The sequence below is a fragment of the Phyllobates terribilis genome, unplaced genomic scaffold (genome assembly GCF_046119375.1).
Source record: "Phyllobates terribilis strain yellow unplaced genomic scaffold, ASM4611937v1 Scaffold_61__1_contigs__length_8056638, whole genome shotgun sequence".
Lineage (NCBI taxonomy): Eukaryota > Metazoa > Chordata > Amphibia > Anura > Dendrobatidae > Phyllobates > Phyllobates terribilis.
This window is the reverse complement of record NW_027362821.1, coordinates 7,668,662-7,684,095: the sequence shown is the minus strand read 5'-3', so window position 1 is coordinate 7,684,095 and position 15,434 is coordinate 7,668,662. Positions and strand designations below refer to the sequence as shown.

Sequence of the window (15,434 nt, the reverse complement as noted above, 5' to 3'; positions counted from 1 at the left end):
GGAGTGGAATACCACACCTCTGGCTTGAGGTGTAATACCCCTGTAGCAGCCGAGTCCTCAGGGTGCTACATATGCAAGATAGAAGTTTAGTACAAAGACCTACTTGAGTGATTATGGGTTCAAACGGAGTGAGTTCATCCTTTATACTAGTAACATGTGAGAATTTATAAATGAGCTGGAAATAAGCCAGGCAGGATAGACTCCTAATTAGAAAGGAGCCACGAAGTTCTATAAAGGAAGGAAAAGAGCCTGATCCCATGAGAACGTGTCTCAATCTAACCCCATCAGATCAGTCCCAGATTAGAAATGAGTCCGTACCTGAAGCAGAGGGAAAATCTGGGTTGCCAAACAAGGGCGTTAATGGACCCAACCTACGTGGTATAAATGAAGAGATTAAGACTTGATCCCATGTTTTCAAAATGTGTTGAATGGGTATTGGTAATTGTTTAGTTTGTACATGTATTTAGTCAATCCAAGGTAGAGATGTGAGTATCCACGGATAGAGGTCCTCTTCCAGTTTCACCCATTGCTTATGTTCCACAGATGTGAACCAGTCCAGTGCTCTCATAAGAATCAAAGATTGATGGTAATTTTTTTAGATCAGGCATACTAGTACCCCCCTTTATTTTTGGAACAGCACAATATTTTAAAACGTATTCTAGACCTCGACGTTCCCCATACTACCTAATAGCGTTGTCGAGATGTGAGAAAAAGGTCTGAGGAACGCAGACAGGAACGGTCTGGAATATATAAAGAAGTTTTGGCAAAATGTCCATTTTATCACATAAATACAACCAAACCAGGACAAGGGTTTGAATTTATAATTCATTACATTTTGAAGAGTTTGTTCAAGGACAGTGATATAATTTAAACTATACAGATCATCCATGTTCCCTGCAATTTGTATACCGAGGTTTTTAGATGTGTCTTTCTGCCACTTAAAGGGAAAGTTAAAAATTAGCTGTTGTCTTATGTTATTGCTTCTGATTTAGAGTAGTTGACTTTAAAATCGCTTACTTGGCCAAATTCTTCGAATTCCTTTAGTATAGAAGGAAATGAGATAATTGGGTTTGAAAATAGAGCAACAAGTCATCTGCGTATAGAGCTAGTTTACAGTGATGTGAGCCTATAGTAACTCCACTAATATCTGGATTTTTTTGTAATGCTACCGTGAAATGTTCCATCACCAATGTGTATAGCAGAGGTGATAAGGGACAATCTTGCTTTGTCCCATTTTTAATAGAAAATGTGTGATATAGAAGGCGTTTACCCTATCGCTTTAGGGTCAGTGTAGAAGGATAGAATTTTAGATAACAAGAGTCCAACCCAATTTTTCGTAAGGTGCTCTTCAAGAAAGTCCAGTTCATTCTGTCAAACACTTTTTCAGCGTCCACAGAAACAAGGCACATTGGGATCCCCTGTTTTTTTTGCACGTGAAACTAACAACGTTTTATTGGTATTATCACGCACTTCTCTACCCTTAACAAAGCCAACCTGATCATTGCTAACAATTGAGGGTAGGTAGTGGGAGAGCCATGGTGCAATTATATTAGAGAATATTTTGATGTATATATTAATGAAATTGGATGAACATTAGGGCAGGCATTTAGTTCTTTTCCAGGCTTTGATACAACTGTTATGTGAGCCTCAAGTGATTGGGGGGCAAAGGGGAGTCTTCTGAGATATTATTGAACACTAATGGTAATAACAGAGGTGCAAACATGTTATAAAATCTATTATTGAATCCATCTGGCCCAGAGCTCTTCCCGATAGGGAATGATTTATTGGCCTCTCCTATCTCTTGTTCAGTGAAAGCTTTGTCTAGTACCTCCTGCTCAGGGGTCTGTAAGGAAGGAACGGCAGTGTCCTTAATATATTTGTCAATTTTTGTTTTAATACTATAAGGTGGCATGTCATGGTATTTTCCATGAATACTATGTAGTGAGCTATAACAGCAATGAAATGCTTCCGCTATGTCAGTGGGGTTATGAATTTATAGCCGGGTGCCCCTTTTGTTTTGGAAACTCGTGGATGTAACCTCCTTGTCAATGAGAGACCACATTTATCTGTGAATTCATAAGAGTACCTTCACATGCGATCTTGATATTTTGTATACGTTTGATCTAGTAAAGACCTTCGCTCCTTTCTTTTTTTCAATCAGATCATTTTTATTTAACAAAAGAAAGACCAACATTTTGTTTTTGTCATATAAACTCTGTGACAAAAAAAATAAAAATAAAGAAAAAACAGTAAAGAATACAAGAACCGGTTTACAGTGAAATAAAACCCAATATCGCTCTATAGTACAAGGTTTTGGAACAGTAATTATACATTTGTACATAAATATCTGAATACTTCCTGGCGGCTTTTTTTTCCCTATTGCGACGTCAAAAGAAAAAGAATATATCTAAGAAGGAGCAATTGTGTGGACTGAGACAATTATTATTTACATATAAGGATATAAATTCCTGGTTTACAGCAGGGACATGTACAAATGGTCCAGTAGAGTATTTCTGAAGAAATACCTGGAGTATTTAACCACTGCTCCCATATGTGTATGAATTTCTTGAGAGCGTTCCTTTTTATATAAGCTCCACTTTCCAAGCGTAGAGTGTTATTTATCCTGGGTTTTAGTTCTGTTATCGTTGGGGAAGAATTGTCTATCCAATGTAGTGCCAACAAGTTTCTGGCTTGGAATAATATTCTTGAGCTAACTATTGCCATATGGGAGTCTGGGTCTACGTCCTCTCCCAGGAGTCCTAGGATACAGATTTTAGGTTCCAACTGAAGTTGTATCCCAAATACAGATAGTACAAGAGCGATCACCATGTTCCAGTAGTCGCTAATATTTACACATTCCCACATCATATGCACCAGGTGGTCGTCCTTTTGACCACATCTAGGACATGTGTCATCCGTTTGTATTTAAATTTTAAATAAAATACTTGGGGATCTATATATCCCATGAATTAGAAGAATTCGGGACAATCTTTGTGACTCCGACAATGAAAGTTTCGGTGTCAAATCCAGTATTTCCCCCAATGCTCCTCAGATATGGGACCCACATCCTCCTCCCATTTTGTCTTAACTATCAAAGGATATTTATCCAAATGTAGGGCCAGTAACTGCCTATAAAAAAGGGATATTAGACCTTTTGTATCCATCGATGTAGTAATGGTATCTATTGGGTGATGTCAATCAGTATGGCGTTTATTCTACTATATGCAAGATGTATTTGCAGATATTGATAAAACACCCTATGTGGAAGGTTAAAATCTGACTTTATTTGTTCAAACATCTTGAATAATCCATCCCTCAAGAGTTGTGACACCAAACATATACCCCTATCCTCCCACTCGATAACATTTTTTAGTTTATGTAGCTCTGGTAAGTTATAGTTGTGCCATAAAGGGGTATAGTTTGAGTACTTTCCAATCCCCAGAAAAATTTTACCCCTATCCCACGCCTTATATATTAACTTTAGTGTACAACATTTTAAGCAATTTTCTCGAGGAGGCCCCATATCTAGTACCGAGAATGGAAGTTTCCACTTGGTTCCTTCCATAAGTAGGTGCCCTGAAATTACACAATATTTGCGAGTACCCCATCCATAAAACTACTTTAGCTCCCTTCTAGCGTTAAGCAGGTCTGCGTATACCTGGAGGGAAGCAGATCAATCTGTTCAAGCAAATGGGAGACTTTAGCGGTTCTCTCCTTTTTTTAGCCTTTATCTACAGTACAGACCAAAAGTTTGGACACACCTTCCCATTTAAAGAAATTTCTGTATTTTCATGACTATGAAAATTGTACATTCACACTGAAGGCATCAAAACTATGAATTAACACATGTGGAATTATATACTTAACAAAAAAGTGTGAAACAACTGAAAATATGTCTTATATTCCAGGTTCTTCAAAGTAGCCACCTTTTGCTTTGATGACTGCTTTGCACACTCTTGGCATTCTCTTGATGAGCTTCAAGAGGTACTCACTGGAAACGGTCTTCCGACAATCTTGAAGGAGTTCCCAGAGATGCTTAGCACTTGTTGGCCCTTTTGCCTTCACTCTGCGGTCCAGCTCACCCCAAACCATCTCGATTGGGTTCAGGTCTGGTGACTGTGGAGGCCAGGTCATCTGGCGTAGCACCCCATCACTCTCCTTCTTGGTCAAATTGCCCTTATACAGCCTGGAGGTGTGTTTGGGGTCATTGTCTTGTTGAAAAATAAATGATGGTCCAACTAAACGCAAACCGGATGGAACAGCATGCTGCTGCAAGATGCTGTGGTAGCCATGCTGGTTCAGTATGCCTTCAATTTTGAATAAATCCCCAACAGTGTCACCAGCAAAGCACCCCCACACCATCACACCTCCTCCTCCATGCTTCACGGAGGAAACCAGGCATGTAGAGTCCATCCGTTCACCTTTTCTGCGTCGTACAAAGACACGGTGGTTGGAACCAAAGATCTTACATTTGGACTCATCAGACCAAAGCACAGATTTCCACCGGTCTAATGTCCATTCCTTGTGTTCTTTAGCCCTAACAAGTCTCTTCTGCTTGTTGCCTGTCCTTAGCAGTGGTTTCCTAACAGCTATTTTACCATGAAGGCCTGCTGCACAAAGTCTCCTCTTAACAGTTGCTAAAGAGATGTGTTTGCTGCTAGAACTCTGTGTGGCATTGACCTGGTCTCCAATCTGAGCTGCTGTTAACCTGAGATTTCTGAGGCTGGTGACTTGGATAAACTTATCCTCAGAAGCAGAGGTGACTCTTGGTCTTCCTTTCCTGGGGCGGTCCTCATGTGAGCCAGTTTCTTTGTAGCGCTTGATGGTTTTTGCAACTGCACTTGGGGACACTTGCAAAGTTTGCCCAATTTTTCGGACTGACTGACCTTCATTTCTTTAAGTAATGATGGCCACTCGTTTTTCTTTACTTAGCTGCTTTTTTCTTGCCATAATACAAATTCTAACAGTCTATTCAGTAGGACTATCAGCTGTGTATCCACCAGACTTCTGCACAACACAACTGATGGTCCCAACCCCAAGAAATCCCACTTATTAAACCTGACAGGGCACACATGTGAAGTGAAAACCATTTCCGGTGACTACCTCTTGAAGCTCATCAAGAGAATGCCAAGAGTGTGCAAAGCAGTCATTAAAGCAAAAGGTGGCTACTTTGAAGATCCTAGAATATAAGAGATATTTTCAGTTGTTTCACACTTTTTTGTTAAGTATATAATTCCACATGTGTTAATTCATAGTTTTGATGCCTTCATTGTGAATGTACAATTTTCATAGTCATGAAAATACAGGAAAACCTTTAAATGAGAAGGTGTGTCCAAACTTTTGGTCTGTACTGTATTTTTTATTATTATCCCTCTGAGGACGCATGTGACATTTCATCATGCTCATATATTTGAAGCAGTCTATAGTCTCAAGAAGGTCTGGGACACAGAGTGAGTCTTTCAGCAGATTATCATTTAAGTTCCAACATCTGAAGCCTTGGTGGAGTCACGTATAGTCAGATTACAATATACAGGAGCATGATCTCACCATACAGCAGTTCCTACCTGAGATGTAGGTTGCCATGTAGGCAAGTGACGGCTAATTAAGAAAAGGACTATACTGCTATGCATATTGTGTAAAGGAGAACAATAGGTATAATTCTTTACGTCTGGATGTAGTATCCTACATACATCGCCCGGTTGAGACCAAAGCACAATTAGCAAAGCTTTTGTTTGTGTTTTAGATTGGTGACTCTGGCCCAGGGACGCATCTAAAGAAGGATCCAAGACAAAATTAAAGTCACCTCCAATGATGATAAGGTCCGCCGCAAAATATTTTAGTTTGTTTAAGTTATGACGGTATGTCTTAATTTGGTCACAATTAGGGAGATAGAACTTTTCCAAAGTCAAAATTTTGGAGTAGATGGAGATCTTAACAAACGCATACCTCCTCTCCGTGTCAGACAGTGTTTCTACAATAGTATGCATCAGTGATCTGTGGCGGCCTATACTCAGCACCTTAGACTTCAAAACTGCATTTTTCTGGGACGCCAAGATGAATAATATCTATTAGTAATCTGAGGTATAGTATATGATCGCCTCTAAAGTGTGACTCCTGAAGAAAGAGAAAATGTACGTGCTGTTTATGGCTACGATAAAACACTTGAGCTCCTTTCTCTGGAACATTAAGTCCTCTGACATTCAATGAACAAGTTTTGAGTTGTGCCATATTATATGAAAAAAAGGAGGAGGGGGAAGAGAGAAAGATTAAAAGAAAAGAGGAAGTATAGACGGTAGATAGTAACATCTACCTCTCAGTGTCTAAGAAGTATAGATTATGAATATATCAAAACAGTAGGAAATTGCGAAACAAGCAGATCCCAATGCAAGTCCCTAACTGGGGGTTGTCTTTACAGGCGTAAGTCAAACTTTCAGTTCTAGGATTCCTATTAGGTGGAACCATGGAATATAAAGCAAGTAAAGTAATACAGCCTGATATTACAGTAGTATCATGTGAACTCAACTTATATGCCGGTCTAAGATCTTATATGAACTTAGACATTCTATATAGTGGAAGAGTGGCACCTAATGCTCTATTTAGATATATCTAATTATATGCTTAAAGAAATAAGTAAGCATCTGCAAACTGTCTCTCATCAGGGAAGGCAAGATTCATTTCAGGAGCTCATATGATTGGCAGGTTCCTTTCCCATCTGGCTGCATCACCATCAAGTTCCTGATCCATTGAACACCTTCTGTGACGTGCTGGAACTCTCTGTGGCAATGGTGGAGCAGGTGGCCAGTCAGATATATGGAATGTCCAGGGCATCACAAATAGATCTCATGTTGCTTGGATCTTTGAAAATATACAGCTGGAATGGGTACCCCCAGGAGTACATCAGGCCATTTTCCCGGATGGCATCAAGTAGTGGTTTCAATACCCTTCTTTTAGCAAGTGTCATTCAGGATAGATATGTGAGCAATTATATGCGTTTTCCATTGAAATCACCAGGATCCAACTCCTCTGCTTTCCTCACAATGGCCTCTTTTACATTGAAAATATGTATGCGACACATAATGTCCCTTGAACGCTCAGGATCTGGGCATGATTGCCTATTGTACGGTGCGCCTTTAAAATTTCCACCTCCTTATCAATAGGATCACCAAGGATATTATTGAATAATGATCGCAGTGTTGGCATAATCACTTGTGCAATGATGCTTTCAGGTATACCCCTTATCCAGATATTATTGTGATTTTCTTGATCATCAACCATATTAAACAGATGGTTTATTTACTGGCTGTGAAGATCCAGCGTTAGTTTCTGAGCATTATGATGGCCTCTAACTTGGACGACATTATCCTCTAATCTCTGTAACTTGTCAGTAAGCTGTGACAGGATAGAAGTGAGGGGACGTATTTCAGTATTGTATGTGGTCTCCAGCCTCTGAATATATTGCTCCATGTCTTCTTTAGTCGGGATAGACGTAATCTGATATACAAATAAGTTATGTTGTTCTCCATATCAGAATTCCCTGTGTCTGGGGGGTAAATGTCCCTGTGAAGCATGCGCTGCTCAGTATGTGGGCTTTGGTGAGAGTACAAGGAGATTTGTGGAGCTGTTTTCTTGTGAGGCCTACATTAAGAGAGAAGTTGGTGCAGGACTTACAGCCTGGAGCTGTCTGGCATCATGAGGGTTAAGGCTGCTTCTTTTTCCATGCTGAGGTGAGGCAGTAATGGCTCGGAGCAGGAAGATAAGACCTTCCATAAGAAACGCTGCATACCAGACATGCTGACAGAGGTGGAGGACCTCAGATTAACCTCCGATCTCTTCTTTCTTTCCCATATCGAACGTCATGTTTGAGGCTGTAAATTGCTTATAATTCCCCCAGGAACACGGTCTGAAGAGAGTGCTCTCAGTGTGTGCGTTCCCTTGATGCTGTGTCCAGGCCATGTCCTTCCTGTTGATGTACAATACGTCTAAAGGTGGCGTTGATTGGGAGCAGGATTGTGTGATGTAACAACCTTAAGGAAACGCGAGTTGTGACACCAATGGAACGGCGCCAGAACAGGAAGTGCGTATGAGTGTTTTTATTTTAAAAAGGCCAAACATGAGGAATGAGAAGGAGTTGGTCTAGTAGTGGACAACCCCTTTATGAAGATATAATTTTCAGTTAAAAATGAAAAAGGCTTCTCCCCTGTGTGACGTCTCTGAAGTTTGTTAAGAGTTGATCTCCGTGTAAAACATTTCCCGCATTAAGAACATGAAAATGGCTTCTCGTCTGTGTGAGTTCTCTGGTGACTAAGAAGTGATGATTTCTTCACAAAACATTTCCCACATTCTGAACAGGAAAAAGGTTTCTCCCCTGTGTGAGTTCTCTGGTGCTTAACCAAATCTGATTTATCTTTAAAACATTTCCCACATTATGAACAGGAAAAAGGCTTCTCCCCTGTGTGAGTTCTCTGGTGCTTAACCAAAACTGATTTCCAGCTAAAACATTTCCCACATTCTGAACAGGAAAAAGGCTTCTCCCGTGTGTGATTTTTCTTGTGCGTAACCAAAACTGATTTCCAGCTAAAACATTTCCCACATTCTGAACAGGAAAAAGGCTTCTCCCCTGTGTGCTTTCTCTTGTGCGTAACCAAAACTGATTTCCAGCTAAAACATTTCCCACATTCTGAACAGGAAAAAGGCTTCTCCCCTGTGTGAATTCTCTGGTGCTTAACCAAAACTGATTTCTGGATAAAACATTTCCCACATTCTGAACAGGAAAAAGGCTTCTCCCGTGTGTGATTTCTCTTGTGCGTAACCAAAACTGATTTCCAGCTAAAACATTTCCCACATTCTGAACAGGAAAAAGGCTTCTCCCCTGTGTGAGTTCTCTGGTGCTCAACCAAATCTGATTTCCGGATAAAACATTTTCCACATTCTGAACAGGAAAAAGGCTTCTCCCCTGTGTGAGTTCTCTGATGGCTGATAAAACTTGATTTCAATCTAAAACATTTCCCACATTCTGAACATGAAAAAGGCTTCTCCCCTGTGTGAGTTCTCTTATGCTCAACCAAATCTGATTTCCGGCTAAAACATTTTCCACAATCTGAACAGGAAAAAGGCTTCTCCCCTGTGTGAATTCTCTGATGTCTGATAAAACTTGATTTCAATCTAAAACATTTTCCACATTCTGAACAGGAAAAAGGCTTCTCCCCTGTGTGAATTCTCTGATGGCTGATAAAACTTGATTTCAATCTAAAACATTTTCCACATTCTGAACAGGAAAAAGGCTTCTCCCCTGTGTGAGTTCTCTGATGTCTGCTAAAACTTGATTTCAATCTAAAACATTTTCCACATTCTGAACAGGAAAAAGGCTTCTCCCCTGTGTGAATTCTCTGATGGCTGATAAAACTTGATTTCAATCTAAAACATTTTCCACATATGGAACATGAAAAAGGCTTCTCCCCTGTGTGAGTTCTCTGATGTCTGATAAAACTTGATTTCAATCCAAAACATTTTCCACATTCTGAACAGGAAAAAGGATTCTCCCCTGTGTGAGTTCTCTTATGCTCAACCAAATCTGATTTCCGGCTAAAACATTTTCCACATTCTGAACAGGAAAAAGGCTTCTCCCCTGTGTGAGTTCTCTTATGCTCAACCAAATCTGATTTCCGGCTAAAACATTTCCCACATTCTGAACATGAAAAAGGCTTCTCCCCTGTGTGAGTTCTCTGATGTCTGATAAAACTTGATTTCAATCTAAAACATTTTCCACATTCTGAACAGGAAAAAGGCTTCTCCCCTGTGTGAGTTCTCTTATGCTCAACCAAATCTGATTTCCGGCTAAAACATTTTCCACATTCTGAACAGGAAAAAGGCTTCTCCCCTGTGTGAGTTCTCTTATGCTCAACCAAATCTGATTTCCGGCTAAAACACTTCCCACATTCTGAACATGAATAAGGCTTCTCCCCTGTGTGAGTTCTCTGATATTTGATTAAACCTGATTTCTCTGTAAAACATTTTCCACTTTCTGAAAAAGAAAATGGCTTCTCCTCTTTGTGACTTCTCTGGTGATTAACAAGATCTGATTTCTGGTTAAAAAATTTCCCACACTTGAAACAAAAAAATCTATTCTCTGCTGTGTGAATGCTTTGATGTTTAAGCAAAGACTTTTCGAGGGAAAAACTATTACCATATTCTGAACATGAAAATGGCTTCTTTGCTTTCGGTGCAATTTGTTTTTTAATGCTTATTTTGTGACTTTGATTTTCCTTAGTAGTCTGTAATGAATCAGAAGACAGGACCTGTTTCAAATGATCAGATGACAGATCTTTGCTGTGAAGGGATGATGGTATATCTGGAGTAATGGCATTCATTTCAATTGTATCTTGTGTGATCTCAAGATCATCTGATTTAAAAATTGAAGATGTCAGCTGTCCCTCTGATCTCCTGGTACAGTCATCTGCCGAGAATAAAACCAATTATTATTTATGAATAACATATCCTTAAAATTTATACTGTTGAACATTTCTACTTAAACTCTCTGTAAAAATGAACTTTGTGTAAAAGTATCATTATTTAGCAAGAAAACATCACAGAAAAAAATCAGCCTTACCAACACCAAATCAGATAACAAATGCATTAGCATTTTAGTGTTGGTTGGGTGTACTGGGGTGTCTGTCCATGTGGGGTGCACTGATATAGTGCTGGGCAACCTTCCTGATGTAATAGTATGGGCATCATTAGGCTAAGCCAGACACTGTGCATCAAACCTACCTGTGTGACTGGCGTCCTATGCAAGCTTCCTCTGTGTGCATCTTTAATACTAGGCAACCACACCCTCCATGAATTGGTATGATTGTGAGTGGTTGCTTCATCAGTATTTTGCACCTGTGCTGCCCCCACCATTATCATGGGGGTCAGCGGCATCCTGCTAGTGCATTTCTTATATGATTTGGTGCTAGTAAGGCTGTATCTTTTTCTGTGATTTTTTTTTAATTGTGCCCTATGTTATCCGTCATTATTCACCAAGACAATAACAGTTCACAGTCTAATAGAAAACCTCATAGGATGAACCAGTGGATCGTAGTGTCCAACTGTTTGTTAATTCTGCCTCCCAAATATGGAATAAAAAGCAGCCAAACAATGTTATGTAGGCAAAAATAATACCAATAAAAACTTCTGCTCATCTCATAAAAAACAAGCCCCCACTCAGGTCCATCATCTGTCAATGGAAAAACAGAGGTTTCCACATTATTAGTGGCTCAAAGGCTTTTGAAAAGCAACATGGCTTCCATAACCCAATCCAGCAATATCCGCTCCCCCAAAGTCAGATCTCCCCCTCACTTCTGAGCCTTGCAGTGCGCCCAAACCACATTTATCATCCATGTATTTGACATTACTATAGTGAGAAGAACCCACTTAATTGATGGTGTGTGTCTCCTGGAGCACAATCTGGGCACTATGTGTTGGGTAATGAAATTATATATTTGTAATTTTCACTCACCATCATCCACTGCGTGCTAATTTCTGGAAAGTGCCTGTGGAGTCAAAATAGTCACTACTCCTATAGATTATATCACTGAGGGTTATAATTTCCAAAATGGAGTCACTTTATGGGGATTTCTACTGCTCTGGTTTTCTGTTATTATGTCATATTAGGGCTTCTGTAAATGGTGTGTCCCATCTCCTCTGGGATCTGCTCCTGTAATGTCTGCTTCTGTCACCAGGCGCCGCCTTATTCATCCTGCAGGCGGCGCTGGTGATGGAGGAGACGTCAGAACCTGAAGCTCTCAGCGGCGCAGGCTCTGTCCAGCCACTAAGATTAGGGTTGCTGGGACCAGTAGTACCATCCAGTCTGGCAGTATGGGGGTGTGTGCTGTCCAGCTGGAGTAATCTGCTCCCTGCTTCAGCCATTTGGAGAGCACCACACCCTACTAAAGCTGGAAGCATATTGCTGGAAGCAGCCAGGTACAGCCTTGTTCTCCTCTGGTTCAGTCCTCTGTGCTCAGGTCCCGACTTGTGTATTTGTTTCTGTTGTGACCTCGGCCCGTTTACTGACTACTTTTGTGTGGTTTCGTATTTTCTCTGACCTCCATGTTCTGGCCCGGCTATCTGACTATTCTTCTTGCCATCTCACACCACAGAACATTACGTAACACTGTGGCCCAAGCTTAGGGGGTCTCTGTCTAAGTCCAAATCCACGTAGAGGGGTTAAAGGATGTTGAGGAAGGCAAAGCCTGGGATCTGGAAAATGGAGTAGATAACGCCAAGCCTGTTTGTGGTAGCCATCTTTTGAGCTGCCAAGTGACCATGAACAGTGTCCCCAATACATTGTGTCTGCAAACTATCCCAGCAAGATCTGCATTCAAATAGCTAAATGTCGCTCCTTCCCTTCTTAACCTGCCATGTGCCCAGACAGTAGTGTACAACCGTATATAGGGGATTGTCAGATTCAAGAGAAGATGGAATATTATTTGTAAGGTCCATTTGTTTCCTTTTATCCTTTGTGAAGAATTCCAAAGTTATCACCATATAAAGTGACACATGTCAGATTTGAAAAATGGGCCCTGATAGGAACACAAAACTGGCTGCAGGAAGAGGTTAAATCAGAGTATTTTGGGCACTAACTACTATAGTCAAAACTGTGAGTATAGACAATAACTCATCTACTGAAATGACCAAACTCAACAGTCTCCATCAGTAAGTAATGAGTAACTAGTGGTGAAACCTCTCTGCGGTAATTGGAGTATGGGGCTCGGTGGCTCTTGGGAATCTAAACTATCATAAGGGACAATATTTTCTGTCAGATGAGTTTCAAGAAGAAATATCAGACATTCAAAGAGAACTTTTTATAATACTGCAGAGCTGAGACGTCTTAAATTTAGCTTAGAGATATATCGTGGCGCAGGTGTAATGTTTTTTTTTTAGTTTATCACAATCTGGTTTGAAGTTAGTCGGTTTTAAAAGAAACTGAAAAGTCAGGATAAAGGGAAACTCTGCTGTTATTGTACAGAAATTCACAATTGGCCCTCACTACACATTTAATGTTGTAGATCATAAAAGTGAAGTTTGGCCAGAAAGACTGGACCTGGTCTTGTAGGGACCATATCAGCACATTCAGCAGCACAGAAGGAAGAGAAGGTAGATTCATCCAATAAGATATCAGGGTTCTAGGAAGCCAACAGCATCATTACCCTCCACTTTCCCTTACAGGCCTATCATAATATTTTTCTTCAAGTGATTTTCTGGCTTTGCAGTTTACAGATCTGGGCAGGTAACGGTCAGCGTCTCCTAATCCCAGGGAGTAGGTGGATCCTCCAGGTTGTAAGTTCTATGGAAAAGGGTTTCAATGCCCAAAATCATTTGAACAGTTTTGGGTGGAAGAGAATGCTGTGGTCTAGAGGAAAAATGGTGATCACACAATTGTAATACGGCCGGACTACACCACCGATAAAGCAGCCACAGCCGGTGACTGAGAAGAATCTGTGACTTCTCTGCATTTAGTGGTTACTACTCACCTGGGTAGTCATATGTAGGAATCTCCTCTTTACACCGCTCATCACCCCTCACATATGTCTCTGTAGTATTAATATGGGGCAGATCTTCACCCTGAAACAAATATTGTAAAAGTCACAGACAGATGGAGAAGTCACATCTATGATCGGCTCTAATCCTGCCATCTCCACCATTCTCTTTACACAAGTATAAACCATATAATACTGGTGGATAAAACAAGACTGAACACAAGACCTTCACAGCCGTCTACACATCATAGGGGAGATCTCATGACACCTTCTCTCCATCTACCTGATGATCCTGAGGAACATTGGGATCTTCTTGTTTACAGTCCTGAGGAAGAAGAGGACGGGGACATCTCTCTGGTGTTCTCCTCTTACTGGATAGATCTGGAGGAAACACATACAGGACTGAATTCATTCTTTACATACAGATAATTATAGGCAGTGTGTGTTTAGTCCTGTCTATTACCTGGTGATGTGAGGGGCTGGGGAACCTCCATCATGACGTCCTTGTACAGATCTTTGTGTCCTTCTAAATACTCCCACTCCTCCATGGAGAAATAGACAGTGACATCCTGACATCTTATAGGAACCTGACACATACAATGATACCGTCATCCCCCGATCCTTTCATAGCGTTACTGTATAATGTCCCAGCATTCCCAGCAGTGTCACCTCTCCAGTCAGCAGCTCAATCATTTTGTAGGTGAGTTCTACGATCTTCTGGTCATTGATGTCCTCATGTATGAAGGGGTGAGATGGATGCCCTGTGATTGGGCTCAGGGGTCTTTCCCATCCCTCAGACACAGGGTCCTCACAGCGCTCACTAGAGGTCTTCACTAATATGTAATCCTGGTTATGGAAAGACATATAAATCAATCTCACTCCAGACATTTCCAGAGTCCTCACCTCTCCAGTTCTGTCCATCTGTTATTCCCATAGATAAGAATGATGCAATGTGACGTCATTGGAATCTCTCACCTCTCCAGTAAGCCGGAAGAGGATCTCTAGGGTGAGGTGGAATATCCTCTCCGCCATCTTGTCTCTGTCCATATCCATCTTTGATGGGTAAATCAGGAAAATTCTCTTAAATAGAAGATCTTCACTGAGAGGATCCGATATTGTAGAGACCTGAATGAGAAGAAGATGAGTCGATGTAACATCATAAAAATCCTGCGTCATAATACAATTACTGGAGATAATAAGGGAAACATATGAGGAGATTTATTATTTTACAGTATTTAGTTTTCTTCTTTACATCTACTAATAAAACCTATATATTTTAGGCCACAGACAACAAGCAGTTTCTTCCTTGGAGTCTGTAGCTGAATACGTTTCTCAAAGACTCATCTTCCATAAAGCTAATTCTCGTCTCATTTACTGACACTGCAATCGGCATTAGCAATACTGCAGGAGATATTCATTACATGTGACATGAGAAATAACTACTTCATGATGAGGACGACATCTTCATCTTCTACTACAGCTCCAGAAACATATTTAGCCAGATTTCTTCACTGATTACATCTCCACCGGCCGTCTATATGAATGTTTCCCATCTTCCCCGGACTGTAATCTTCCATCACGTTAGGTCTCATGTCTGAACAGAAAAAAGGCTTCTCCACTGTGTGAGTTCAGGTTTGGTTAAGCACCAGAGATTTCCGGCTAAAACATTTCCCACATTCTGAACAGGAAAAAGGCTTCTCCCCTGTGTGAGTTCTCTGATATTTGATTAAACTTGATTTCTCTGTAAAACATTTTCCACTTTCTGAACAGGAAAATGGCTTCTCCTCTGTGTGACTTCTCTGGTGATTAACAAAATTTGATTTCTGGTTAAAAAAAATTCCCACACTTGAAACAAAAAAATCTATTCTCTGCTGTGTGAATGCTTTGATGTTTAAGAAAAGACTTTTCGAGGGAAAA

At 40.5% G+C, this 15,434-nt stretch overlaps 1 protein-coding gene across 1 annotated transcript in view; it reads right to left on the bottom strand.

Annotated features, from left to right (window-relative positions):
* Positions 1 to 5,301: 5,301 nt before the first annotated feature.
* LOC141192455 (uncharacterized) overlaps positions 5,302 to 15,434 on the bottom strand; it is a 48,465-nt gene continuing 38,332 nt past the window's right edge. The window contains exons 11-16 of the mRNA XM_073661988.1: positions 14,493 to 14,642; positions 14,187 to 14,363; positions 13,981 to 14,104; positions 13,801 to 13,898; positions 13,512 to 13,602; positions 5,302 to 10,453 (exon numbers count right to left, since the gene is read on the bottom strand). Of these exons, the coding sequence (XP_073518089.1) occupies positions 8,424 to 10,453; positions 13,512 to 13,602; positions 13,801 to 13,898; positions 13,981 to 14,104; positions 14,187 to 14,363; positions 14,493 to 14,642 (2,670 nt within the window). The 3' untranslated portion in view covers positions 5,302 to 8,423. The remainder of the gene's footprint in view (positions 10,454 to 13,511; positions 13,603 to 13,800; positions 13,899 to 13,980; positions 14,105 to 14,186; positions 14,364 to 14,492; positions 14,643 to 15,434) is intronic.